Source organism: Drosophila subobscura, chromosome O (assembly GCF_008121235.1).
Source record: "Drosophila subobscura isolate 14011-0131.10 chromosome O, UCBerk_Dsub_1.0, whole genome shotgun sequence".
Classification (NCBI taxonomy): domain Eukaryota; kingdom Metazoa; phylum Arthropoda; class Insecta; order Diptera; family Drosophilidae; genus Drosophila; species Drosophila subobscura.
The window spans coordinates 2,611,554-2,636,832 of record NC_048533.1 but is presented as its reverse complement, the minus strand read 5'-3'; the positions used below and the strand labels follow the sequence as shown (position 1 = coordinate 2,636,832).

At 47.0% G+C, this 25,279-nt stretch overlaps 2 protein-coding genes across 3 annotated transcripts; both read left to right on the top strand.

The window, feature by feature from the left end:
* The first annotated feature begins 1,142 nt into the window (after positions 1-1,142).
* Positions 1,143-25,113, top strand: LOC117897065 (dynein heavy chain 5, axonemal). Of its 2 annotated transcripts, XM_034805669.1 has the most exons (36): positions 1,143-1,259; positions 1,941-2,018; positions 2,090-2,149; positions 2,215-2,374; positions 2,485-2,635; positions 2,688-3,432; positions 3,869-4,079; positions 4,133-5,001; positions 5,074-5,193; positions 5,263-5,419; positions 5,510-5,564; positions 5,756-5,889; positions 5,948-6,162; positions 6,237-6,533; positions 6,597-7,050; positions 7,627-7,826; positions 7,882-9,756; positions 9,855-10,027; positions 10,719-10,874; positions 10,949-11,159; positions 12,644-13,030; positions 13,087-13,672; positions 13,725-13,958; positions 14,081-14,152; positions 14,524-17,201; positions 17,276-17,524; positions 18,517-20,254; positions 20,316-20,468; positions 20,527-20,819; positions 20,890-21,382; positions 21,807-21,996; positions 22,064-22,220; positions 24,139-24,234; positions 24,304-24,360; positions 24,422-24,554; positions 24,611-25,113. In XM_034805669.1, exons 1-36 carry the CDS (start codon positions 1,152-1,154, stop codon positions 24,862-24,864), a joined length of 14,199 nt encoding a protein of 4,732 aa, XP_034661560.1. In that variant the 5' UTR covers positions 1,143-1,151; the 3' UTR covers positions 24,865-25,113. The 2 variants fall into 2 exon arrangements, with proteins under 2 accessions (XP_034661560.1, XP_034661559.1); XM_034805668.1 differs by lacking the exons at positions 1,143-1,259; positions 1,941-2,018; positions 2,090-2,149; ... (3 more) ...; positions 3,869-4,079; positions 14,081-14,152 and having other exon boundaries at positions 4,139-5,001; positions 5,960-6,162; positions 6,237-7,050; positions 24,611-24,864.
* On the top strand, positions 23,377-24,012 carry LOC117897066. Its single transcript, XM_034805670.1, has one exon. The coding sequence runs from the start codon at positions 23,414-23,416 to the stop codon at positions 23,960-23,962; it is 549 nt and encodes a 182-aa protein (XP_034661561.1). The 5' UTR covers positions 23,377-23,413; the 3' UTR covers positions 23,963-24,012.
* Positions 25,114-25,279: the final 166 nt, after the last annotated feature.

Genomic DNA, 25,279 nt, shown 5'->3' with positions numbered 1-25,279 from the left:
TCTTTAATGTTTATATACTCTCACCTACAACGGATGGACTCTTTTTCTACTCCTAGAGGCCAACCTTCACCGATGGATGTCCATCCGCCGTCAGAGGCTCCAGCCTTTCTCATGCCTAACAACATGATAGTTGCCTAAAAAATCCATACCACTGTCAATCTAACTTCGGACTCAGTTGCTGTAGCTACAGCTCGCTTTTCTGGAGTACCATTAATGGCAGTGATCCCCCGCAAAGCAATCGTTGTCTCTCATCTTATACCAGAAGCCACACCGAAAGATGTCAAACTACATCTAAGCTCTAATCTCAAATCGCAGCCTGATAACTTCATTATAAATGCATTTAATTTTACACAAAAGCGTAATATCTCATCATTCAAAATTCTTCTTCCCGATTCTCTTGTATCCAAAACTTTGGAACCGTCTGCTTGGCCTGAGCACACTCTTCTGAATGAATTCAATCTGTTTGTGAAAGATCTGCCTCAAGTTATTGTAAGTACACTCAGTTGCATTAATGCATGCTGATGACGTTAAAATTTGTTTTTCCTTTTCCGACTGTACCCAACTTGTACCAAAAATTAGGGTGTCAGCAACAGGTAAATGTCACAAAAATTCCAGTGGCGCCAGGTAAATTACACGGCGAATTACATCCTACGTGATGGTTTTCAGTAGAAGTTTCATTTGAAGTTCTTTTTAAAATGACTACCTAGTTCGGATTATCAACGCTAAAACTATAATTTTATTCGATTCCTCAATCAATTCTCCACAAGATTGGCCTATTTTCATGACTACCTTTTATTGGATAAGATTGAAATAAAAAAGTTTGAGTTTCTACTTCGGCTAGTTTGCTATATGTGCACCGATATGACGAACTAGTGTCGATAGTGACACTCGTTAGGCAGTTCATTTGGTGAGCTTAACAGCACTGAAATCTGTGCGCTGATAACACTGATCGGCTGCTAAGCAACATGGCGCGTATTTGCAGTTGTTGGTTCAATTGAATTAATTCCAGAGTGACGTAAACTATTGCAGTGAAGAAAAACGGATAGCAATTTGCAAATCTAGTAAATCTATAATGATATCTGATTAAGGTGGCACACTTGGGCGCCCCTCTTTTTGATGAATTTGCTTTTTGTGTAGAATTGTTGGACAAAATGTTCGTGCAGAAAAAAAAGCTGGTTGAACATGTGTTGGCGATGCGTCGCGAAGGGGCCAGTAGTGATGAAGAGGAGGAAGAAGAGGACCAGGGAGATATTTTGCAGGTGCCAAAATTTCGAAACCAAATTAGAATCAGTAATTAACCATATTAGGTGTAATTAATGCAAGTGTAAACATTGCTTGTTAACTACCGTAATATGTAATGTCTTTAGATCCTTGTTACCCCATTGACTGATTACGTAATCGCAAACACCTATTATGTATTTCGTACAGCGAATGTAAATGCCTATGTATATGTTGGTTGAGGGCAGTCATTAAGAACTAATACACTTATCTTAATTTCGTTTTAGCTGAGTAAGAAGCAAATGAAAAAATACAAAAACTCCTAGGAAAATATATTTTTGAACACACACTTTTGTATGTAGAGCCGATTTTGATTTGATGAATTATCTGTTTTTATGCAAATGTAGTTAGAGTTTTATTTTAGATTCTAGTTGTAGAACAATTACAGAATTTTCAAAAATTGATTTTTGGAACTAACATATTTTTGATCTCTCCCGTTTTTGAATTTTGATACAAATTTTGAATCAATATTCGATTTTTGAAAAAATATAAATAAAAAACCTACCGCACTTCCAAACTTTTGATCCAAAAAATTATTTTCTGGAACCCCAACGGTCCTACACGTGTTACAAAATCAAAACCATTAACACATGTACCATATATGTGTAATACGTGAATGTGATACGCAATAACGTTGAAACATGGATCCGGACGAAGCACAGCGCCGGCGCGAAGAATGCGAACGCAAGGCTCGCCGTGGGGAGATGGATCCCCGACTGGAGTTTACCTTTCAGTTATTGGTATGAATACTCCATGAGAAAGTATTGATTTTATTTGTATCTTTGTATTTACATTTGACTAATTATTTAAGATCGACGCTACTCAGTTGCCCAGGCATCAGCTCATGGATTACATATTCGAAGGGGATATGGTAGTTCCTTTTTATCCTATTGGATAGCTAAAGTCTTCATATTTCTGACACATTAATTTTTGTAGCTCGATGAAATCAATCAGCTGTTTTTGCCGAATATGAAAAACAAGCTGCTTTGGTTTTATCAGGAAGTGGATGAACCTGAGCCTACACCCATTCCGGATGCCAACAAGCCGGGACCATCACGAAGTGGCATTGCATCGAGCAGTTCTAAGACGCCGCAAGGTCCTAACTATAAGAATAAAATAATATTATAATCTATATATATTTACATCTATGTATAAAGACTACTGTTTGTCGAATGAGCCGCACTTACCTGTTTGCTTCTTCATTAGGTGGCGCTTCTCCCAGTGGCATGGCTCCGCCAAAGCACAAGAAATTGTTCCTAACCGATGGCTGGACCTGCGCCTTTACAGGCGTTTGTATTTATATATTTCGTGTGAATACGTCCAAGCAGCTCCCCGAAGAGGGATTCCAAAAGGATTTGTAAGTCTTCAGCCTACCCATTTGGACAGAACTCCTTTTTATTTCATCTTAGGTACTGCGGCGTAATCGATGCCAAAAACATTGGCCTGGTCACTTCCATTGAGCGAATCGTTGAGTTTGTATTCATGCAAGCGCTGGCCTTTCCATGTCTGGAAGGTGACGAGGAGGACGTTAGCTGCGGTCTTATCAAAGGGCAGCTCCTTCCGGGACTACGATCATTCTGCAGTGCGTTGCGCGTCTGCGAGCAGGTGTGCGATCATCACAACGTATTCGCCGATGGCTGTGATATGTTTGAGAAAATCGATCTGGTGGATGAGGTTAAGGACATGTCCAAGAATCAAGAGTTTTGCACACAGCTCGAGGAACGTGTCAATAACTGGACCAAGGGGATATTGAAAATCCTTGGCGAGAGCGAACAGCTCCGCAAGGAGAACGATCACAGTGGCCCCCAGGACGAGCTTGAGTATTGGAAGAAACGTGGCGCACAATTCTCACAGCTTCTAGCCCATTTGCAGGATAAAGAAGTTCAGTTTACGCTGCATTGCCTCTTCTTGGCGGGCTCTCGCATAATTAGGCAATGGAAGGAGACCGATCGCAAAATAACATTTTGCTATAATGAAGCGCGGGATAATTCCAAATTCATACAAGCCATGGAAACGTGCTGTCACTCGCTGTATCTGGACGACCCTGTCAGCATGAAGGAATCCATTCTAAGTCTTTTGCAAACTGTGCGACTTATTTACAGTGTATCACAGTTCTACAATACATCAGAGAGAACCTCAGCATTGATGGTTAAGGTGAGTGCAATTTCTGGTAAAACAATATAAACTCCAAACACATTGATAAACATACATATGTATTTATGATGAGAGTTATATCTGAGTCCATCTCTGGAGGATATTCGACAGTTCCTGCCCTTCCAAATAGTCTGAATGAATATTTCTTGTCATTTTCTGCACTGTCCGTTGCACGGACTTGTGGTACGACTTTTGGTATAAGCTCTTCAAGCACGTTAAAGCTCTCTCGTCTGAGTCACCTTGAAGTGACCCGCAGAGCCGAGAGGTAAGTGTTGTGGCATTAACAAGTCGAAGACCTCTCTGACGTCGATGGTGCTAGGGTGCTTTTCAACAAGTTCATTTTCAGTGCATTATGGAGAATTGAAATACATTTTACCTTTAACTCTAGCTTTATTTGATGGTACAACGATTAGAAAACAATATATTTTCCTTTTAGATAACAAACCAAATGATTGAGACCTGCAAGTCGTACATAACTTGTCGTTGCAAGGAAACAATTTGGTCCCAGGATCGCAGCTTAATTCGCACAAAGCTCAGCAACTGCATTAAATTGAATCACATCTACCACGAGACCTACTACACGGTGCGCGAGCAGCCCTTCCTGCCCAATCAGACTCCATTTGGCTTTTCAGAGAACTTTGTTTTTGGTATCAACACGAAAACTGTAATTGAAGAACCTCCTAATGGATGATCATTTCAGGAAAATTTGATACATTCTGCGAGCGCCTTTCGAAAATTATAAACATGTTTAACCTGATTGACGACTACAACCATTTGTTCGAGCGCCGCTTGGAGGGGCTTCTGCTAGGGGAGGCCTTGGAGGATGCCTCAAATCACTTCGAAGAGGCCAAAAAGGAGGTTATTTCGAAGAAATATGATTACCTAGACCATCGCAACTCCAATTTTAATGACGATTTTGAGAGATTTATACACAAAACGAACTCCCTAAAGGATACAATAGCCACACTGATTGAAAAGGACTTCGACACGGTGTGGGAGACTCCACAGTGCATACGGTTTTTGGTGCGTTTCGAAAAGGTCAGCGAGAAGATTCCCCTGACCAAAATGGATGAGAAGTACACCCGTATACTGCGGTACGTTGAGAAGGAAGTGGATCGCATACTGAAAACGTTTCGCAAGCAACGAGATGATCCCCCACTGGCGAGAAACTTCCCGCCCATTGCCGGCCGCATTCATTGGTGTCGAGCCCTGAGTCTACATCTTACAGAGCTCATAGATGCGGTGATGGATCATGCTGTGCTAAGTAGCCTTCCCATGGCCAAGGACTTGGATATGCGCTTTCACAACGTCTTGGGTGTGCTCCAGGAATACGAGGACGAAATTGTCTCCATTTGGCTGGACCAAGATGTCAGCGTGGCCGATGCGTGCCTCCTGCAGCCCCTACTCAGCCTGCAGGGGGACAAACTGTTTGTCAATCTACACCCCACAATACCACTGCTGATCAGAGAAGCCAAAATGCTGGCCAAGTTAAAGATTGAGCTGCCGATTGTGGCCGCCACACTGATGAGTCGCCAGCAGTATTTCATCACCATCCAGGACTCTTTAAATGTTTGTTATTCCACCACTCAACCATAGACAACCCCATACTAGTGTAGTCATTGTGTGTCTTTTGTCCTGTAGTGTCTCATTAAAATGTTTCTGTCAACGGTTCGAGCTGTGAAGCTGGAGGTGCGTCCTTTGTTTCTGCCTCAGCTGGTGCGTTTGACGGCGATGCTGAAACCAGGTCTTCATACCATAAATGTGAGTCTGCCACGTGCAGATCTCCTCTGAAATATACATTAAATTTCTTTGTATTTTCTTCCTTTCCAGTGGACTAATCAGAACTGGACCGAATTCTATGAGCGCTGCAAACAGGCCATTGAGAACTTTGAGGTTCTTGTGGCCCGTGTCCATGACATTTACTCCAATCGCATCCTCCATGTGCTCATGTGGATGCAGGACGTCTCGCTGCAAATATTACCAGCAGGTTGGTGGCTCCCACATACGAGTATCTTTCAGGTCTCTCGTCTGTAATTGTATGCTGGCTGAAAACTTTTCACATTTGTTTCATGAGCAGACGATGAAATCTGGACAGTTGATGAGTTTCTGGAGCGCAGCGAGGAGGCCTGCCGGTGAGTCCCTGATTGTGACAAGGGGTTCAGGGGTTATTCATTTACAATTTGGCTCCTAAATTACTTAAACGCGTGTGCACGTGAAGTCACTTTCAGCTGTCTAAAGTTGAATCTGTGTATTTTAATGGGTTCTTCATCACATTTTATTATTGTATCTAAATTGCATGTGATGTACGATTGTGTTCTGCTAGGAAAGCGGCCATTGAGCTGAATCGTAAGAGCCAAATGGTCTCGGAGGCCGTGGAAGAGGTTCTAAGTCTAGTGGACAAAGCCACGGCCACATTCAAGGAGATTGCGGGCGATGATGTGACGACCCTCTTCGATGGTAAGACTTGGCACTGGAATCCCATGAACATTATGAACTCGAAACTATTGAGCAGCAGTCTCTCCAAAAGGAGAGGGCACTGGATCGACTGGACGAAAAGCTGAAGAAAGTGGAGGAGGTGCTGCTGCCCCGACTGCCAGTGGTGCCGGTGGAGGTGGCGGTGGTGGCGGCGGTGGAGGAGGGCAGCAGCAGGACTGGAGTATTTTGTGGTCTTGCTTTGAGAATCCCTTGTCACTTCTCTCGACCACAGAATGCCTGCCAAAGGGCATGCAGGTGAGACTTGTAAAGGATATATATAAGGATATGCAATGATCCTTATTCGTTGTTGTTTTCTTTTTTGTTTGCAGGATATGGTATGCAATGCGGTGGTCGAGATGCGGCGCTATTACAGCCGCAAGGTCATTGACGTACTGATTAAGGTCATTCGAGCCGCACTGGATACACTGAGACGTCGATTCATAGCCGATGATAATGAGACGGTTTTCAAAAAGCCGATCTTTGCGCTGCACGCGCAGCTGCAGATACCCCATGTGGTGATCAAACCGAATCTGGACGAGCTGCAGGACATTTTGGTGACGGCTGGCAAGAATATCACGGGCATTGCGAAGGGTGTGGCTCAGTGGAGCAGCGGCAAAGATCCGCCGGTGCGTACAGCCCCACTGAATAGCTTCGCAATGTTCTCCAAAATCTTGTCTTACCAACCGCAGCAAGTTTCGATGACGGTGACGCAGCCGCGCGTCGGACGCAACCACAACGAGGCCTCTGGCGGCGCCGGCGGCAAGAGTCGACGTCGCAAGATCTATTGTCTGGCCTCCGAGGAACGACCACAGATGCCGCATATGCTCAAGAGCTTCTATTCGGCCATCATGGACAACAAGGAGGTGGCCAAGGCTGTCAATCAGCTCTCCAGCTGCACGAAGAATGTAAAGCCCGAGATTCAAACGTACATTAAGCGCTGGAAGCCATATCACTTCCTGTGGAAGAACGATCGCACCACTCGTCAGCTCATGGAGTTCGGCCTGCAGGAGTTTGAGACAACCCTGCGCTGCCTCTCAGACCTGGATGCCAATCTGCTGATTGAGCCAGACATGGAGGTCTTCGGCCAATGCGTGGCAGTGTACAATGAAAGGCTTAAGTATGGTTTGGCCATTGAAATCAAATGTAAGTAGTACAGTCCGACGCTCCTTATCCCCATGGAACTTGTGCACTTCCTATATCTCACCCATAGGTGTTTCGGGGGGGTTTCGTCTGTGTTTTCCATTTGGAGATACTCGAAAGGTTAATCAACCATAAATTTTGGCACCCTCGTGAATTCTTTTGTTTTGCGGACAAATAGAAAGCTATTCAAATAAATTGGCCTCCAATTAGATAATCAAATTTGCCTAACCAAATTAACTGGAACACAAGGCATACCCAGAAATACAAAAATAAATTCCCCATGCAAACTGATTGGGAGGAAGGAGTCCAGAGCCAGTGCCAGAGCCCAGAGCCCAGAGCCCAGAGCCTTGAGACCCACACAGCAGGAGGATGTGACTGTGTGAAAATAAATTAGCCCTTGGCCTGGCTTTGATTAATGACATCGATATCATTGTGTGGCCCACGAAATGGGATAGGGATAGGGATAGGGATAGGGATAGGAAGAAGATGGGCTGGAAAGAGGCATGGAACGGAGAATGAACGAAAACGAACACGAACACAACACAACACACGAACACTTTAGACTGTTTCTATTTTCAGCGTGCAACCACAAAATTGGACAGGCCATGAAGAAGAAATACAAGAAGGAAATGGACTATGTTTATGCTGTAATCAATGAAATGGATCGCAAGCTGGACAGGCCTATACGTGACTTGGATGATGTGCGCATGATAATGGAGACTTTGGGTAAGATTCGTGAACAGGAGGTGGACATGGAGCTGCGAATAGATCCGATAGAGGTGAGTGAGGAAGTGGCACCACTAGTACTTCGCTTTATTCACTGTACATTTGTAGGAGGCATTCAATGTCCTGACGCGCTATGAGGTGCAAGTGGAGCGAGAGCAGTTCGACCTGGTGGACAATTTGCGGATCACATTCCAGAATCTGTTGGCCGGGGCACTGCAGGCACAAGTGAAGCTGCTGGACATGCAGCCAGCCTTCCAGGACGACCTGCGCACCAATCTGGACAACTTTAAGCAGGACAAGATCTCGTACGTGACGGAGTACCGCACGGCAGGACCTATGCAGGCGGGGCTAACTCCGAGAGAGGCCTCCGACCGGCTCATACTGTTCCAGAACCGATTCGAGGGCATGTGGCGACGCCTGCAGACGTACCAGAGTGGCGAGGAACTCTTCGGTCTGCCGCAAACAGACTATCCAGAGCTGGGGCAGATACGCAAGGAACTGAACCTGCTGCAGAAGCTCTACAAGCTCTACAACGATGTGATTGACAGAGTGAGCAGCTACTACGACATACCCTGGAATGAGGTGGACATTGAGGAGATCAACAACGAGTTGATGGAGTTCCAAAACCGCTGCCGCAAGCTGCCCAAGGGACTGAAGGAGTGGCCGGCCTTCCATGCTCTGAAGAAGACAATCGACGACTTTAACGATATGTGCCCCCTACTGGAGTTGATGGCGAATAAAGCCATGAAGCCACGCCACTGGCAACGGATCATGGACGTTACTCGCTACATCTTCGAGTTCGACTCGGAGGGTTTCTCGCTCAAGAACATATTGGAGGCGCCGCTGCTCAAGCACAAGGAGGACATTGAGGACATTTGCATCAGTGCCATGAAGGAGAAGGACATCGAGGCCAAGCTGAAGCAGGTGACCAACGAGTGGTCCGTGCACGAGCTCCAATTCATGAGCTTCAACAATCGCGGCGAACTCCTGCTTCGTGGCGACACCACGGCCGAGACGATTGGCCAGTTGGAGGACAGTCTGATGGTGCTGGGATCCCTCCTGTCCAACCGATACAACGCTCCCTTCCGGAAGCAAATTCAACAGTGGGTCTACGACCTCTCCAACTCGAATGAGATACTGGAGCGATGGCTCCTGGTGCAGAACATGTGGGTGTATCTTGAGGCAGTGTTTGTTGGGGGCGATATCGCGAAGCAGCTGCCGAAGGAGGCGAAAAGGTTTTCGAAAATAGACAAGTCCTGGCAAAAAATCATGCAGCGAGCCCACGAGACACCTGGTGTTGTGGCTTGCTGCGTCGGTGATGATTTGCTTAAACAGCTGTTGCCTCACTTGCAGGAGCAGCTGGAGATTTGTCAGAAATCCTTGAGTGGTTATCTGGAGCGCAAGCGCATGATGTTTCCACGTTTCTTCTTTGTGTCAGATCCAGCACTGCTGGAGATATTGGGTCAAGCCTCCGATTCGCATACCATACAAAACCACCTCCTGAATATTTTCGACAACACAAAGTGCGTGAAGTTCCACGACGTGGAGTACAACAAAATGATGGCCATTATCAGCAGCGAGGGCGAGATGATCCAGTTGGATCGCGCCATCCGTGCGGAGGGCTCTGTCGAGACATGGCTAACTCAATTGCTGGTCACAGCACAGCAGTCACTGCACTCGATCATTCGCACCGCCTATGCCACCATTAACGATCCAAACTTCACCCTTCTCAGCTTCCTTGAGAAGGCGCCGGCCCAGATCGGCTTGCTTGGCATCCAAATGGTTTGGACTCGAGACGCAGAAATGGCTCTGATGCAGGCCAGACATGAGAGGAAGGTCATGTCCGAGACAAACAACAAGTTCCTCGAAATACTCAACACACTCATCGACCAAACCACTCGCAATCTGTCCAAGCGCGAGCGCACGAACTTCGAGACCCTCATCACCATTCATGTGCATCAGCGCGATATCTTCGATATTTTGGTGGGTTATCTCGATTATACACAGATTATTTATGTTCCATCTACCATCTGGTTGTACATACATATGTACATGTCGTAATATTCGTCCAATAATTTCAGTGCCGCATGAACATCAAGTCGGCAAACGACTTTGAATGGCTCAAGCAATGTCGCTTCTACTTCAAAGAGGACTTGGACAAGACTTGGATATCGGTTACCGATGTCACCTTCACCTACCAGAACGAGTATCTTGGCTGCACAGATCGGCTGGTTATTACACCATTGACAGATCGGTGAGTATACTTTTGGAATACATTTACGAGCAAAGTTCAACTGTTCCATTCAGACGGTCCTTAAATTGAAAGTAAATCACTTATTTGGCATTTGACTGACTGAAGTATTTCCGCTAATAAATATACTCGTACATTGCTCATTCCCTGCCCCAATCGAGCACACCCTGGAATGCCATGGCTGCTCTCCCCTTCAGCCCACTCGCACTTTGAACTCTACTCTCGTCAGTTTTTGCTATGCAAACAATTGGCAAAACTGTTGCCAGCAATTTAAAGCGGTTGATGACTGGAAGCAGCATAAAGTCATATTCATCGTTGTAGTCAAAGGAAGAGCAACTACGCGAGGGGGGGACCGAAAGGAATTTCAACAACCGACGCGCCGTCGACATGCTCGTAAAGATAAACTTCACTTAGCGGAATATAAATAAAGTTTTGACAGCGTCAGCCAGTGCCAGTTGCCAGTTGCCTCCGGAAAGCTGTAAAGTGGCGGTGCTATTTCCTAAAGGCATTTCTGCTTTCCACTCACTTTGTTCCTTCGATGTCATCGCACATTAGTGGCCGTACTGCGGGACTGCTTTGATATTTTAAAGAGCGTCTTGTCTTTATTATGTGGTGACATTTAATATGCCAGCCCCCGCCATATGCACATATGTACATGAGACAAAGTTCCATCTAAATTGTTGTTCCATTTCAGTTGCTATATAACTTTGGCTCAGGCTCTCACCTTGTCCATGGGGGGTGCGCCATGCGGGCCAGCTGGAACTGGAAAAACGGAAACCGTCAAGGATATGGGCAAAACATTGGCCAAGTATGTTGTCGTTTTCAATTGCTCCGATCAAATGGACTACAGGTTAGTTTGTGCACATTATTTTGCCTCCCACTGGGAAATATTTGCTTACCAAATTACCATTTTGCTTTGGTTAGAGGGCTGGGCCGCATATATAAGGGTCTGGCCCAGTCTGGAAGCTGGGGCTGCTTCGATGAGTTCAACCGCATCGAGCTGCCGGTTCTTTCCGTGGCCGCTCAACAAGTGGCTGTCGTGTTGACAGCCAAAAAGGAGAAAAAGAAAACGTTCATCTTCACAGATGGGGATACGATTGAAATGAATCCCGAATTTGGAATATTCATAACGATGGTAACATATTACCAATGCCCTCTGCACAATCTGCTGCACAACCTCACCTAGCATTCACTCTTTTAACTCACTTCTGGTACTTCTTGGTCGATGAATTACAATTAAAATAATCCATAGAGCAAGTAACAAGGATTAAAGGGGTCGAAAGATGGCCTGTATATAAGTGTACACGAATACAATTGCTCACCCAGTGCCGGTTAAAGTAAATAACAGACAGATTGCAGGGACAGCCACAAAAGCCGCTTCCGTGCGAAGTCTTGATTAATGTTTAGATACTCGCACATCCCACACTTATTTTAGCACCAAACTGTTGCTTTGACCATCTGATCTGAGTACTTGGAATACACAAAACTATCCATCATTCGGGTTACGAGAAGGCGATTTGCATGGGTACGAGTAGAGTCGCTTTTGGAGCATAGGAATTGAATTGTTTTATGCTTTAATCGAATGCTTTCCCAATTTAACTTGTTGCAAAATGGAAAGTGACAGGCGCTTTTATGCACATACATAATGCCAACGATATTAGTCATGTGCAATTTTTCTCAACCCCACTGAAGCTGTAATACAATTTACCATAGCTTTTTCGCATGTTCCTTTATGCCGTGCCAAAAAGCATCCCACCCCAAAACCGTAAAAACCAATAACCAACACACAAAAGGGAAAACAAATAACCAGAAACCAGAAGCCGGCAGACAGCAGCCAGCAGACAGCAGCCAGCAAAGGAGGAGCAGAGCAGAGCCCTGTGCTTGTTGCTCGGTGTAAGAGTATTTACATTTAAGCGGCAGCATGACTCGATTAATTTGCCTGCCACATGGGACCGGGGCCACCCTGCATAGCCCACCAACGGAACGGCTCTACGCACAATCAGAATTGAATGCTTTCAGGCAAAATAAGAAGCCAGGCGAAGGAAAGCCCAGCGAGGGTGTAGGGTGTAGGGTGCAGCAAAGCAAAGCAAAGTAAACTAACTTGGGCTCAGTAGCTTAATTACAAGCGACGCCAACTATGATCGGGGGTAATGCGATTAGCGTTAACCCCGGCGACATCGCCAATAATGGTATATGTCAATCAACTCCCACTTGTTGTCTACGCCAAGCCAACCCTTTCTGCCCTCTCCCCTCTGCCCATCCTGGCTTTGGCTTTGGGCTCTCTGCTCTCGCATGTATTTTAATTTGCGCATTGAATTATTAGGCCCATTTATGTAACATTCTAATTTAATGAGTCGTTGTGTCACACAGTCCTGTCCTGTCCGTCCTGTCCTGGGTCTGGGTCTGGGTCTGGCTCTCGCACGGTGTGTGCGTTTGAGTTTAATGATGAAATCCTTTGTTGTGTGATGTAGGGAGTGGCCTGTCTGTTTTCAGCACATTATAAGGTTTGTCTTGGCATAAAGTTACCTCAAATGTTGACGCTATACGTAGATTCAAAAGCACTTCTCTATTAACACTTATTTGCATATGAATATTCATAGTATTAAAATATTTGAATAGAATCCCGGGTATGCCGGTCGCAAGGAGCTGCCCGAGAATCTGAAAATACAATTCCGTACCGTTGCGATGATGGTGCCGGACAGACAGATAATCATCCGCGTGAAGCTGGCCAGCTGCGGCTTCCTGGAGAACATAACGCTGGCCAGGAAATTCTACACGCTCTACAAGCTGTGCGAGGAGCAGCTGACGAAGCAGGTCCACTACGACTTTGGTCTCAGGAACATACTCTCTGTGCTGCGCACTCTCGGTGCAGCCAAGCGAAGGAACTCGAAGGATACTGAGAGTACGATTGTGATGCGTGTCCTTCGCGACATGAATCTCTCCAAGCTGATTGATGATGATGAGCCACTGTTCATGTCGTTGGTGTCCGACTTGTTTCCCAATCAGGTACGAGACATATGCACAGCCCTCCTCGTTCCTTACCCTCTCGTTGCTTTTGTTAGACTCTCGAAAAGACCAACTATCCAGAGTTGGAGGCGGCCATTCTGCAGCAAACGGACGAGGCCAGTCTGATCTATCATCCGCCCTGGGTCCTGAAGCTGATACAGCTGTACGAGACCCAGAACGTCCGGCATGGCATCATGACTCTGGGTCCCAGTGGCGCGGGCAAAACCACCTGCATCCACACCCTAATGAAAGCAATGACCCAAATGGGGGACAATCATCGCGAGATGCGCATGAACCCCAAGGCCATAACAGCAGCCCAAATGTTTGGACGCCTCGATGTGGCGACCAACGACTGGACCGACGGCATCTTCTCGGCGCTGTGGCGCAAGACGCTCAAGCTGAAGGCTGGCGAACACGTCTGGCTGGTGCTCGATGGCCCAGTGGACAGTATTTGGATAGAGAATTTGAACTCCGTGCTGGATGATAACAAAACCCTGACCCTGGCCAATGGCGATCGCCTCACAATGGCGCCCACAGTTAAAATTATCTTTGAGCCGCACAACATTGACAATGCCTCACCGGCCACCGTGTCTCGTAATGGAATGGTTTACATGAGCTCCTCTGGCCTGGATGCACGACCAAGTGGGTTTTCCAATTCTCTTGATGCATCACTTAAAAATGAATTCATTCACAGTTGTTCAGGCCTGGCTTAAGAATCGCGCGCCTGGCGAAAAGTCTACGTTCTCCGATCTGTTCGATGAGACATTCGTCGAGGTATACAACTGGGGGGCACAAATGGTGAAGCTTCAGATGCCAGTGCTGCAGTGCAACATAGTGCAGCAGATGCTGTTCATCCTGGAGGGCTTGATACCCGTCAAGAAGGAGGACGAGCCAGCTGTGAGCCTGTCCAGTAAGGAGAGCCATGACGGTAAGTGGAATAAGGACAGAATAAAGTCCCCCTCCCCACCAACAGCCCCTGCAAGCGTACATTCAAATCGAAATCCGAAATCCGAAAACAGAAACATACAAAATTGAATTGACACTTTTCAGCGAATAAACGTTTAGAGCATCAAAAACAAATCGAAGAGGCGCGACGGCAATCGATTGGCAGTCAGATTGTCGGTAAAGTATACCCCATATCCCTATACATACATACATATCTACGTATCTAAGTGTGTCGCTGCTTCTGTGTGTGTGCGTCTTGTCATTAGCATTTCATTTGTACTGTTGATTGTTGTTTAGATCCAAACAACAGGCAGACTTGGTCTCCGCTTGATTTGGTTCCTAGTCGATTTCCCCTTCATTATGTGTATTTCTGTAATGTAATTCTGTGTGTTCTGTTTATAGTCTGTGTCTGTGTTAACCCCCAATAGAGTTATTTGTCTCGTCTAAGCCTCTTTATTTAACTAACTAACTAACATATGTGTGTGCCTTCATGTGATACCATACTAAACCCAAGCCATTGCAAACCATCCCAAATATTATTCAAACAGAGGATCTGCCCATCGAGAGTGCTGTCGAGGAGAAAGAGGACACCTGTACGCCGGAACACTTGCACCGCTTGTATATATTCGCTCTGGCCTGGGGCCTCGGGGGCTACCTCTCAACTAGCGATCGCGTTCGAATGAATCTCTTCGTGAAGGAATCCTTTCCGCACCTCGACTATCCCAAGGGTAGTGCCAGCGAGAATACAATATTCGATCATTTCGTTTCTCCAACGGGCGTGTGGCAGTCGTGGAAGACGCTCGTCACACCCTACATGTATCCGGAGCTTTCCACACCGGACTACTTGAGCATTTTGGTGCCCATTGTGGATAATGTGCGTATCGACTACCTGATCGGAACCATTGCCAATCAGGAGCGCGCCGTTATGGTTATCGGCGAACAGGGTACTGGCAAGACAGTGATTATGAAGAACTTCATGAAGAAGATGAACATTGAGACGTACATGGGGCGGTCCTTCAACTTCTCGTCGGCCACCAGCCCCTACCAGTTTCAGCGCACCATCGAGAGCTATGTCGAGAAGCGCGTGGGCGTCACATTCGGCCCCCCTGGTGGCCGCAAGCTGATTGTCTTCATAGACGACATCAATCTGCCCGAGATCAATGAGTGGGGCGATCAGGTGACCAATGAAATTGTGCGCCAGTCCATGGACATGAAGGGCTTCTACAGCCTGGAGAAGCCTGGCGATTTCACCACCATTGTGGACGTACAGTACGTGGCAGCCATGGGGCTGCCCGGTGGCGGTCGCAACGACATACCGTCACGTCTCAAGCGCCAGTTCTGTGTCTTCAACTGCAACATACCCGACAACGACTCCATTGATAAGATCTTCCGCGTTATCGGCGAGGGCCACTACAATGCCAAGCGAGGCTTTGTGCCCGAGATTCGCAGCCTAGTCAAGAAACTGATCGTGGTAACGCGGCACCTGTGGCAGCGCACACGGGAGAAGCTACTGCCAACGCCGGCGAAGTTCCACTATGTGTTCAGTCTGCGCGATCTGTCGCGCATCTGGCAGGGCATGGTTGGCACCTTATCCACAGTGATCACCTCCGAGAGCGTGCTCATGGCGTTGTGGAAGCATGAGTGCACGCGAGTGTTTGCGGACCGATTCACCACGTTCCAGGATAGGGAGTGGTTCGGCTCAGAGCTGGCATGCCTCGTGCGAGAGGAACTGGGCGATGCCCATTCCCAAATGATCGTACCCAATCCGGTATTCGTCGATTTTATGCGCGACGCCCCCGAGCCGACTGGCGAGGAGGGCGAGGACACCGACATGGAGCTGCCGAAAGTGTACGAGCCGGTACACTCGAATGAAGTGCTACGCGAGCGTCTCGTTATGTTCCTCGCCCAATTCAATGAAATGGTGCGAGGGTCTGGAATGGATTTGGTGTTCTTCCCGGATGCAATGCTGCATCTGGTGAAGATCTCCCGCATCATTCGGCATCCGAGAGGATCGGTCATGCTTGTCGGGGTCGGCGGTTCTGGAAAACAGTCGCTTACGAAATTGGCATCGTTTATAGCTGGCTACAAGACATTCCAAATTGCGTTGACGCGTTCGTACAATGTGGCCAATTTTCTAGAGGATCTAAAGCTGCTCTACCGCACCTGCGGCGTGCAGGGGAAGGGCACAACCTTTCTCTTCACTGACATGGATATCAAAGAGGAAGGTTTCCTCGAGTATCTCAATAACATACTCTCGAGCGGTGTCATATCGAATCTATTCTCGCGCGATGAGCAGGCCGAAATCGTGCAAGAGCTGACGCCGGTCATGAAACGCGAGAATCAACGCAAAACAGCGACCCCGGAAAGTGTGATGGACTTTTTCCTGGCGCGCACCTGCACCAATCTGCACGTGGCCTTCTGCTTCTCGCCAGTGGGCGAGACGTTCCGGTCGCGGGTGCAGCGCTTTCCCGCCTTGGTCTCCGGCTGCACCATTGACTGGCTGCATCCGTGGCCCAAGGATGCCCTGGTTTCGGTTGCCAGACACTTTCTCAGCCACTTCGAAATTGAGTGTACATCGGCCGTAAAGGAAGAGCTGGTTAATGCGCTCGGCTCCATACAGGATGTTGTCGCCGAAACGTCACAGGAGTACTTCCAGCGTTTCCGTCGCGCCACGCACGTGACACCCAAATCTTATCTGAACTTCATTGCCGGCTACAAGAATATATATCAGATGAAGCAGCAAGAGCTGCGCGATGGTGTGGAGAAGATGGATACGGGCTTGGAGAAACTGAAAGAGGCCTCCGCCTCGGTTGAGATCCTCAAGAAGGACCTTGTGGTCATGGAGGAGGAGCTGGTCGAAGCCTCCAAGAACGCTGAATCGGTGCTAGTGGAGGTGACGGAGCGTGCGATGCAAGCGGAGATTGTCAAGAATCAGGTCCTCATCGTCAAGGACAAGGCAGAGGCTCTCGTTGCCTGCATTGCCCACGAGAAGGCCCTGGCCGAGGAGAAACTAGAGGCGGCCAAGCCGGCACTCGAGGAGGCCGAGAATGCACTCAACACGATCAAGCCGGCTCACATAGCCACCGTGCGTAAGCTGGGACGTCCGCCGCATCTCATTATGCGTATTATGGACTGCGTCTTAATACTGTTCAAGCGTAAGCTGCACCCCTGTATACCCGACTCGTGTACACCGTGCCCCAAGCCATCATGGCAAGAATCCCTTAAGGTGGGTGCCCCATAGGTGGTCACACGGTGCTCTCCTTCCATTTCCCCTTCTCCTTTCTTGTTCTGTCCATTTAGATGATGGCCAGTGCCACATTTCTGCTGCAACTGCAAAACTACCCGAAGGACACCATCAACGATGAGATGATCGACCTACTGCAGCCGTACTTTCGGATGGAGGACTACAACATGGACATGGCACGACGTGTGTGCGGCGATGTCGCGGGCCTGCTCTCTTGGACCAAAGCCATGTCCTTCTTCCACAGCGTGAACAAAGAGGTACTGCCCCTGAAGGCAAATCTAACCATGCAAGAGGCGCGCCTTAAGGTAAGTTACCACGAGGAGGAGCGCTTGTGAGACGCTTCTTACGCGTCACAACTTTAATACCCGGTACTCAGTCAGTATATTGTACGTACTCGTATGTATGTACACTTATATGTACACTCGTATGTAACCTTATATTTTTTGTCGAATTTTACATTTTACATTTTTCCTACTGTCATATGTCATCGACACCTATGTACATCACTTCTCACACCGACACACCGTTGGGGGGAGCTCGCCCTCCCCCAGAGCAACACAGTGTATGAAGCAGAGTGTGCGAGCAAGACAGTATGAGCAACAAAGATTAACAAAGCTGCTGGAAGGGGTGGGGGATAGCCACGGCAAATGAATTTAATCATTCTGGCTATAATAATGATCCAAACTGATCCCAAATCGATAGATATGAACATTCTGTACGGAACTACGTTTTTAGTTTCCCTTCTCTTCAAAATTGTGGATGTAGCGGATTTTCGCCCTTTTGTAGATTTTGAAATACACTTGTAGCAGGGCACTGTTACAATTAAAGCTGCAAGTTGCTTAATGGTTCCCGCACTTTTTAACAAGTCAAAAAAAGTACTCCGTAAAAATCTTCTAAAACCAGTTTTATTCTATCTTGATATTCAGGAATCAGAAAATTTAAGTCGCATTCAAATATTTTACCCAAAAACAATTACATTAATGCCAAAAATTCGGGCTTTTTACCCATAGTGCAGTGTGATAATACAGCAGTCTGGATTCAAAATATGGTGGCTCTAGCTCTTATGGGCTCTGATTACTAGGCGCTCATTGGGACGGACAGGAGGACGGACGGACAGACATGACTATATCGACTCGGATATTGATGCTGATCAAAATTAAACTTTATGTGATCGGAAACATTGCTCCGACCACAAACACAAAATACCCCATTTATTATTCGAGTACCGGGTATTGAAAAGGATTCTCCACCAATCACAACCATATGGACGAGTATAAAATTCCCACTCTGTTCCAAGCTTGCAATGGATGATTTGGCTGGAGCCGAAGAGCAGCTGCGAGAGCGTGAGGATGCCCTGCAGGCGGTAAAGGATCAGTATGACAAGGCCGTGGGTGAGAAGCAGCGTCTGACAGATGCTGCAAACGTATGCCTGCGGAAAATGACCGCCGCAACGGCCCTGATAAACGGGTTGTCTGACGAAAAGCATCGCTGGACCAACCAGAGCAAGGAGTTCAAGATACAGCTGGGTAAACTGGTTGGCGATGTGCTCCTAGCCACCGGCTTTCTCTCCTACTGCGGGCCCTACAATCAGGAGTTTCGGGCCAACCTGATTAAGACCTGGATGGGCATACTGAAGCAGAAGACTATTCCCTTCACCACTGGATTGAACATCATAAACATGCTGGTCGATTCCTCGACAGTGTCCGAATGGACACTCCAGGGACTGCCGAACGACGAGTTGTCCGTGCAGAATGCACTGATAGCCACAAAGTCCAGCAGTTATCCGTTGCTGGTCGATCCGCAGACGCAGGGGAAGATCTGGATCAAGTGCAAGGAGGATCGAAATGAGCTGCAGATCACCTCCCTGAATCACAAGTACTTTAGGACACATCTGGAGGACTCGCTCTCGCTGGGCAGGCCACTGTTGATCGAGGATGTGGGCATTGATCTGGATCCGGTTATAGACAACGTCCTGGAGAAGAACTTCATCAAGTCGGGCAGCATTGAGAAGGTGCTTGTCGGCGACAAGGAGTGCGACGTGATGCCCGGGTTCATGCTCTACATTACCACAAAGCTACCCAATCCAGCCTTCAGTCCCGAGGTCAGCGCCAAGACATCGATCATTGACTTCACGGTCACGATGCGCGGTCTGGAGGATCAGCTCTTGGGCCGTGTCATCCTCATGGAAAAGTCGGATCTAGAAGCCGAGCGAGTGGCGCTCTTCGAGACGGTCATGCAGAACCAACGAAACATGAAGGAGCTGGAGGCCAACCTCCTGCTGCGCCTGAGCTCCTCCCAAGGATCTCTGGTGGACGATGAGGCCTTAATCGAAGTACTTCGCGTGACCAAAACCACAGCCGAAGAAGTGAACCAAAAACTAAAGATTTCCGAGGTGACGGAGCGTAAAATAATGAAGGCACGCGAGGAGTTTCGGGCGGTGGCCAAACGAGGATCAATCCTTTACTTTCTGATTGTCGAAATGAGCAACGTGAATGCCATGTACCAGAATTCTCTAAAGCAATTCCTCGTCATCTTCAACTGTTCCATCACCAAGTCGACAAAGTCCAGCGTCACGGAGGAACGCATCAACATTATCCTGCGGTACCTCACCTACGAGGTCTACAAGTTCACCAATCGCAGTCTCTATGAGCGGCACAAGCAACTGTTTACTTTGATGTTGGCCATTAAGATCGACTATCACAATGATAACATTAGCCACGAAGAGTTCTTGACATTCATCAAGGGCGGTGCCTCACTGGACCTGAATGCCGTTACCCCAAAGCCCTTCCGCTGGATCCTGGACATTACCTGGCTCAACCTTGTGGAGATCAGCAAGCTGGAAACCTTTTCCACAGTTCTGCAGGTGATTGAACTGAATGAGCGCGACTGGCGCACTTGGTACGAGTGCGAGAAGCCCGAGTATGAGGAGATCCCCTGTGGCTATAATGCACTTTTAGACAGCTTTCGAAAATTGTTACTCATTCGCTCGTGGTGCCCCGACCGAACCATATCCCAGGCCAAGAAGTATATAGAAGGTGAGTTTCTACATAGAGTAGGATAAGTGTAAATATTTTATTGAGTGTTTTTCTTGTTCAGAATCCCTGGGAGGCGAGTATAGTGAGATGCAAATTCTAGATTTGGAGGAAATGTGGCTGGAGTCGGAGCCGCGCACCCCCTTCGTCTGTCTTCTATCGATAGGATCCGATCCAACCACACAAATTGGGGCCTTGGCCAAGCAGAAGACCATAAGTAAGTGCCTCTAATGGTCTTCTAACTAACTCTCTTCTAATAAACTCTCTTGGAGTAGCCCTGAAATGTGTGTCGATGGGACAGGGACAGGAGTATCATGCGCGGAAAATGATTATGGAATCAATGTGCAGTGGCGGCTGGGTTCTGCTCCAGAACGTGCATCTCTCGCTGCCCTTTTGCACTGAGATTATCGACATGCTGGTGGAGACAGAGCATATCGACGAGTCCTTCCGCATGTGGGTCACCACTGAGCCGCACAACGAGTTTCCAATTGGATTGCTGCAAATGGCTCTCAAGTTCACAAATGAACCACCCCAGGGGATACGTGCCAGTCTAAAGCGCAGCTACCAGGTGCGGCGTGCCAGCGTAAATTCCCTAAGCACACTTAATTATTAATTTTCAATCTTTTTGCGAGAGGCAGTCGTTCACACAGGACTTCCTTGATTACACCTCAGCCTCGCAGTGGCCGCCGTTGCTGTACACAGTTGCCTTTCTGCACACCATCGTCCAGGAGCGACGAAAGTTCGGCCCACTGGGCTGGAATATACCCTACGAGTTCAATCAGGCCGACTTCGCAGCCAGCGTGCAGTTTGTTCAGAATCATCTGGACGAAATGGACCCCAAGAAAGGTGTCTCCTGGCAGACGCTGGTCTATATGATTGGGGAAGTGCAATATGGTGGACGTGTGACAGATGATTTCGATAAACGCTTGCTCACGACCTTTACCGCGGTCTGGTTCTGCGAGCAACTGCTGTCCAACTCCTTTGAGTTCTACAAGGGCTACAAGGTGCCGGGCACAAAGAGCCTTCAGGGCTTTATCGATTACATAAACAGTTTGCCGGCATACGATACCCCAGAGGTATTTGGCTTGCATTCGAATGCCGACATCACGTATCAGATAAATTCAGCGAAAGGTATGAGTATTTGTTTGCATCGCCTTATAATTAAAACAGAGATAAATGTAACAAAAACACGTGCACATAATCCGCCCGACCCCGGGACGATCTGTAACCAACCGGTAAAATCAATAACCAGAAACGCGTGGTTTATAGTTTTACCAGGTATTGGCACTGATATAATGGCACATAATGCCATTCCATTTAATTTTATGTAAAGCCCCCCTGTTGCATAAACAATTGCCCATAAACACACTCTGTGTGGCGGCTTCCAATCAATACAATTTGTGAATTAGGAGCAGTGAACGTGAATGAAAAATCAAATCGGTTGCCAAACCCACTCGGCCATTAGCACATTAGCATATCCCCAGCTAGCCCCAAGTCCTTTTTCGTGTCTGTTTCTGTTTTCGTTTCTGATTCTCGTTCTGATTCTGATTCGCAGGCATCCTGGACACTATACTGAGCGTACAGCCAAAGGAGGGTGGCGGCGGGGGAGGCGAAACAAGGGAAAGTATTGTCTACCAATTGGCCGATGATATGCTACGCAAGCTTCCAGCCCAATACAACGCCTACGAGGTGCGTGAGAATCTTAATCGAATGGGAATATTGTTACCAATGAACATTTTCCTAAGGTAAAGCAAACTTTTCCAGCTGGCAAGTAGGTTGGAATTCATTTATATTTATGGTTTAATGTTACAGACAAGAAATCGATCGAATGCAGAGAGTTATTAAGCGCGTCCACACTTGCCTTTGTGATCTCAAGCTAGCCATTGATGGCACCATTGTAATGAGTCCCGCCCTGAAGGAATCCCTAGATGCCATGTACGATGCGCGCATACCAGAGACCTGGATGAAGGTATGTATCCGTAAATAAAACGAGAAGGGACGTGTGAGACGCTTCTTACGCGTCACAGCTTTTATACCCGGTACTCAGAAGTACAGCTGTACCTTAGTGGATTTTTCCAAATTTTACATTGTACACTTTTTCTACATGTGTCATCTACTTCTACTTCTGCCCCCTTATCACTTTCTCACGCCAACACGCTCTTTTAGCTCGCCCCTCTCCCCTAGAGCCGCACACTACACGGAGCAGAGTGTGGATGAGAGAATGTGCAAAAAACTAAAAAAAAACTGCTGGACGGGGTGGGCGCAGCCACTGCAAATTAACTTCTTCATTCTGGCAATAATAATGATCCAATCTGATCCCAATTTGGTGATCTGATAGGTATGGTCATTTCCTACGGAATGTCGTTTTTAGTTTTCTCGTATCTTCCGAATTGAGAATACCGCAGATTTTTCGCAATTTGAGGGGGCTGAAGGGGGCGGGGCTCATTTTTGAAATACACTTGTGTATGCAAAATTTGGTGGCTCTAGCTTTTATAGTCTCTTCGATCCAGGCGCTCAACAAGACGGACGGACAGACGGACGGACAGACATACATGGCTCTATCGACTCCGCTATTGATGCTTTATGGGGTCGGAAACGTTTCCTTCTGTGCGTTACATACATTCACTTTGTGCACAAATACAATATACGCTATTTACTCTTCGAGTACCGGGTGTAAAAAATAGATTCAATTGAATCGTCAGTTTCGGAGATGTCCGTCTGGTGGCAAGAAATGATAAGAGACTGCTGATTTTTTTGGCCCTTCACCTTCACTTTGAGTTAGCGTTCATTTGTAATTATGCGTATCAACGTTTGACGCCTCTCAAAGCTTTGCACTTTTATGTTTCACACCAACATACCCTAGACCACAAGGGGATGACACCACGTCAGGTGGAAAAATCTAGGAAACGCCGTGTTCGTGTAGATGAATGTAACAGGCAAAACGGCCCGTGGGCGTTCTCCAATTGAAAGGGAATAGTCTTGTTGAATCTTAATTCCTTGGTTCCTTTTTTTGTTGCTTGCAAAGACAGCTTATGGATCTAGTAAGCACTGCCCAAAGCAAGAATAATATTGAAGCATACACCAAAAATAGAGTTCGGCCCCGAACACTTTATCTATGCAAATACTTTATTTTTTTCCAAGTACGAGTAATCAGACGAAACCATGAAGAAAGCCATTACGAGTGCTACGCACAATAATCGGAATGTTTTTCTAACCAAAACTACCGAATTCGACCAACAAAATGTGCAGGATACCTCGTATTTGCCACTCGGACACCGCCAGTATGGCTTCATTAAGGCCAACAAGACGAGCACACCGTTCCCCTCAACCCACTCGCTGGACCCAAGCCTGCTGGACAACAAGCTGAAGAACATTCATGAGAAACCCAAACAATATAATACCATTTCCGATTCGGAAACATCATCTATTATTTCGGACATCGTTGAACAGCAAGAATGGGCCAATTCAAATGATGCTATTTCTGAGAAGGAGTTACCCTTTGAGCTGAAGAGGAAACTCTTTGATGAAGCCGAGTTCACTGTGACACGGGGCCTGAAGCTGAGCGATCTGCACCATCCTGAAATAGATGTCTCCAATATGCCGAGGTCCTTTAACCACGATGCGAAGAAGCTTTCGTTCAAGGAAATGGAGGCCTTCTGCCGCCACATGAACTTTAAGATAACCAAAGGCTTTGATGCGGCCTTCCATTAAAACATAATTCTGTTTTGTTTAGTCTACTTTTTGCATAAATAATGGCCCAATAAAAACTCGTTCGCATTAAGAAAACGCCCACTCTGGCCCTGGCCCTGGCCCTGGCCCTGGCCGCGCTTGTGTATGCCTTTGAATCTTGCCTCCCAGATAATGTCTCTTGTCAATGTCACTTACAGATATCCTGGGAGTCCACAACTCTGGGCTTTTGGTACACAGAGTTACTCGAGCGCAACGGACAGTTTCGGACTTGGATATCAACGGATCGTCCCAAGGTAAGTGCCAGGCCACACCTCTTCTCTCTACTGCACAGAGTAAGCAGACATTTAAATGTATTTAAACAGGTATTTTGGATGACTGGCTTTTTTAATCCACAAGGATTCTTGACTGCCATGCGACAAGTAAGTAGAACCGATTGAATTTCTATCTGTTTATCAACTTTATCTGCATCATCCGTCCTAGGAAGTAACGCGAGCACACAAGGGCTGGGCACTGGACTCGGTTGTGCTCCAGAACCAAATAACGCGCTACAATAGAGAAGACATCACAGAGTATCCAACGGAAGGAGTGTACGTCCATGGACTGTTTCTCGAAGGTAATTGTTGGCTTTTAAAACGTGTCCTATATGAGAGCTTTGTACTTGTATTGTAGGCGCCTCATTGGATCGGCGAAGTGGAAAGCTGATGGAGTCCAGAATGAAGGTCCTGTATGAACAGATGCCCGTCATTTACATCTACGCCATAAACACCACAGCTGGGAAAGATCCCAAATTGTACGAGTGTCCCATTTATCGGAAGCCACAGCGAACGGACTTAAAGTATGTGGGCTCAATAGATTTCGAGACGGAATTCAATCCCAAACACTGGACACTGCGTGGCGTGGCCCTACTCTGCGACATCAAGTAGGGCCGTAAACCCAAGCCCAAACTCATTTTTTTGCCGATGCCCGTGCCTTTGTTTGCCATCATGTCAAGTTCTGTCCTAGCTGCAGAGACGTGGAGAGAGAGTGTACGTGAGTGGGGCTGCTAATGGCAATGTGATAATTATCTTCTGTTTTTGGGCGAACGTTCAAGTTTCGTGTAATCTAGCGACTAGCGCAAATACAACAACATTAATTGGACCCTCGGGTGAGGACCCAGTGGAAACACACACACCACAGGCACAATTATTAGCTTGTAAAACCATTTGTTGAACAACAATATATGTAGAGGAGTTTTCAACTCACAATGTAACCGGCTAGAGAGAGGGAGATTTCAATAAATAAATGTAGAAAAAATATAAAGAAAGTGTGTGTAATGTTTCTTTTTAAATAATCGTCTTT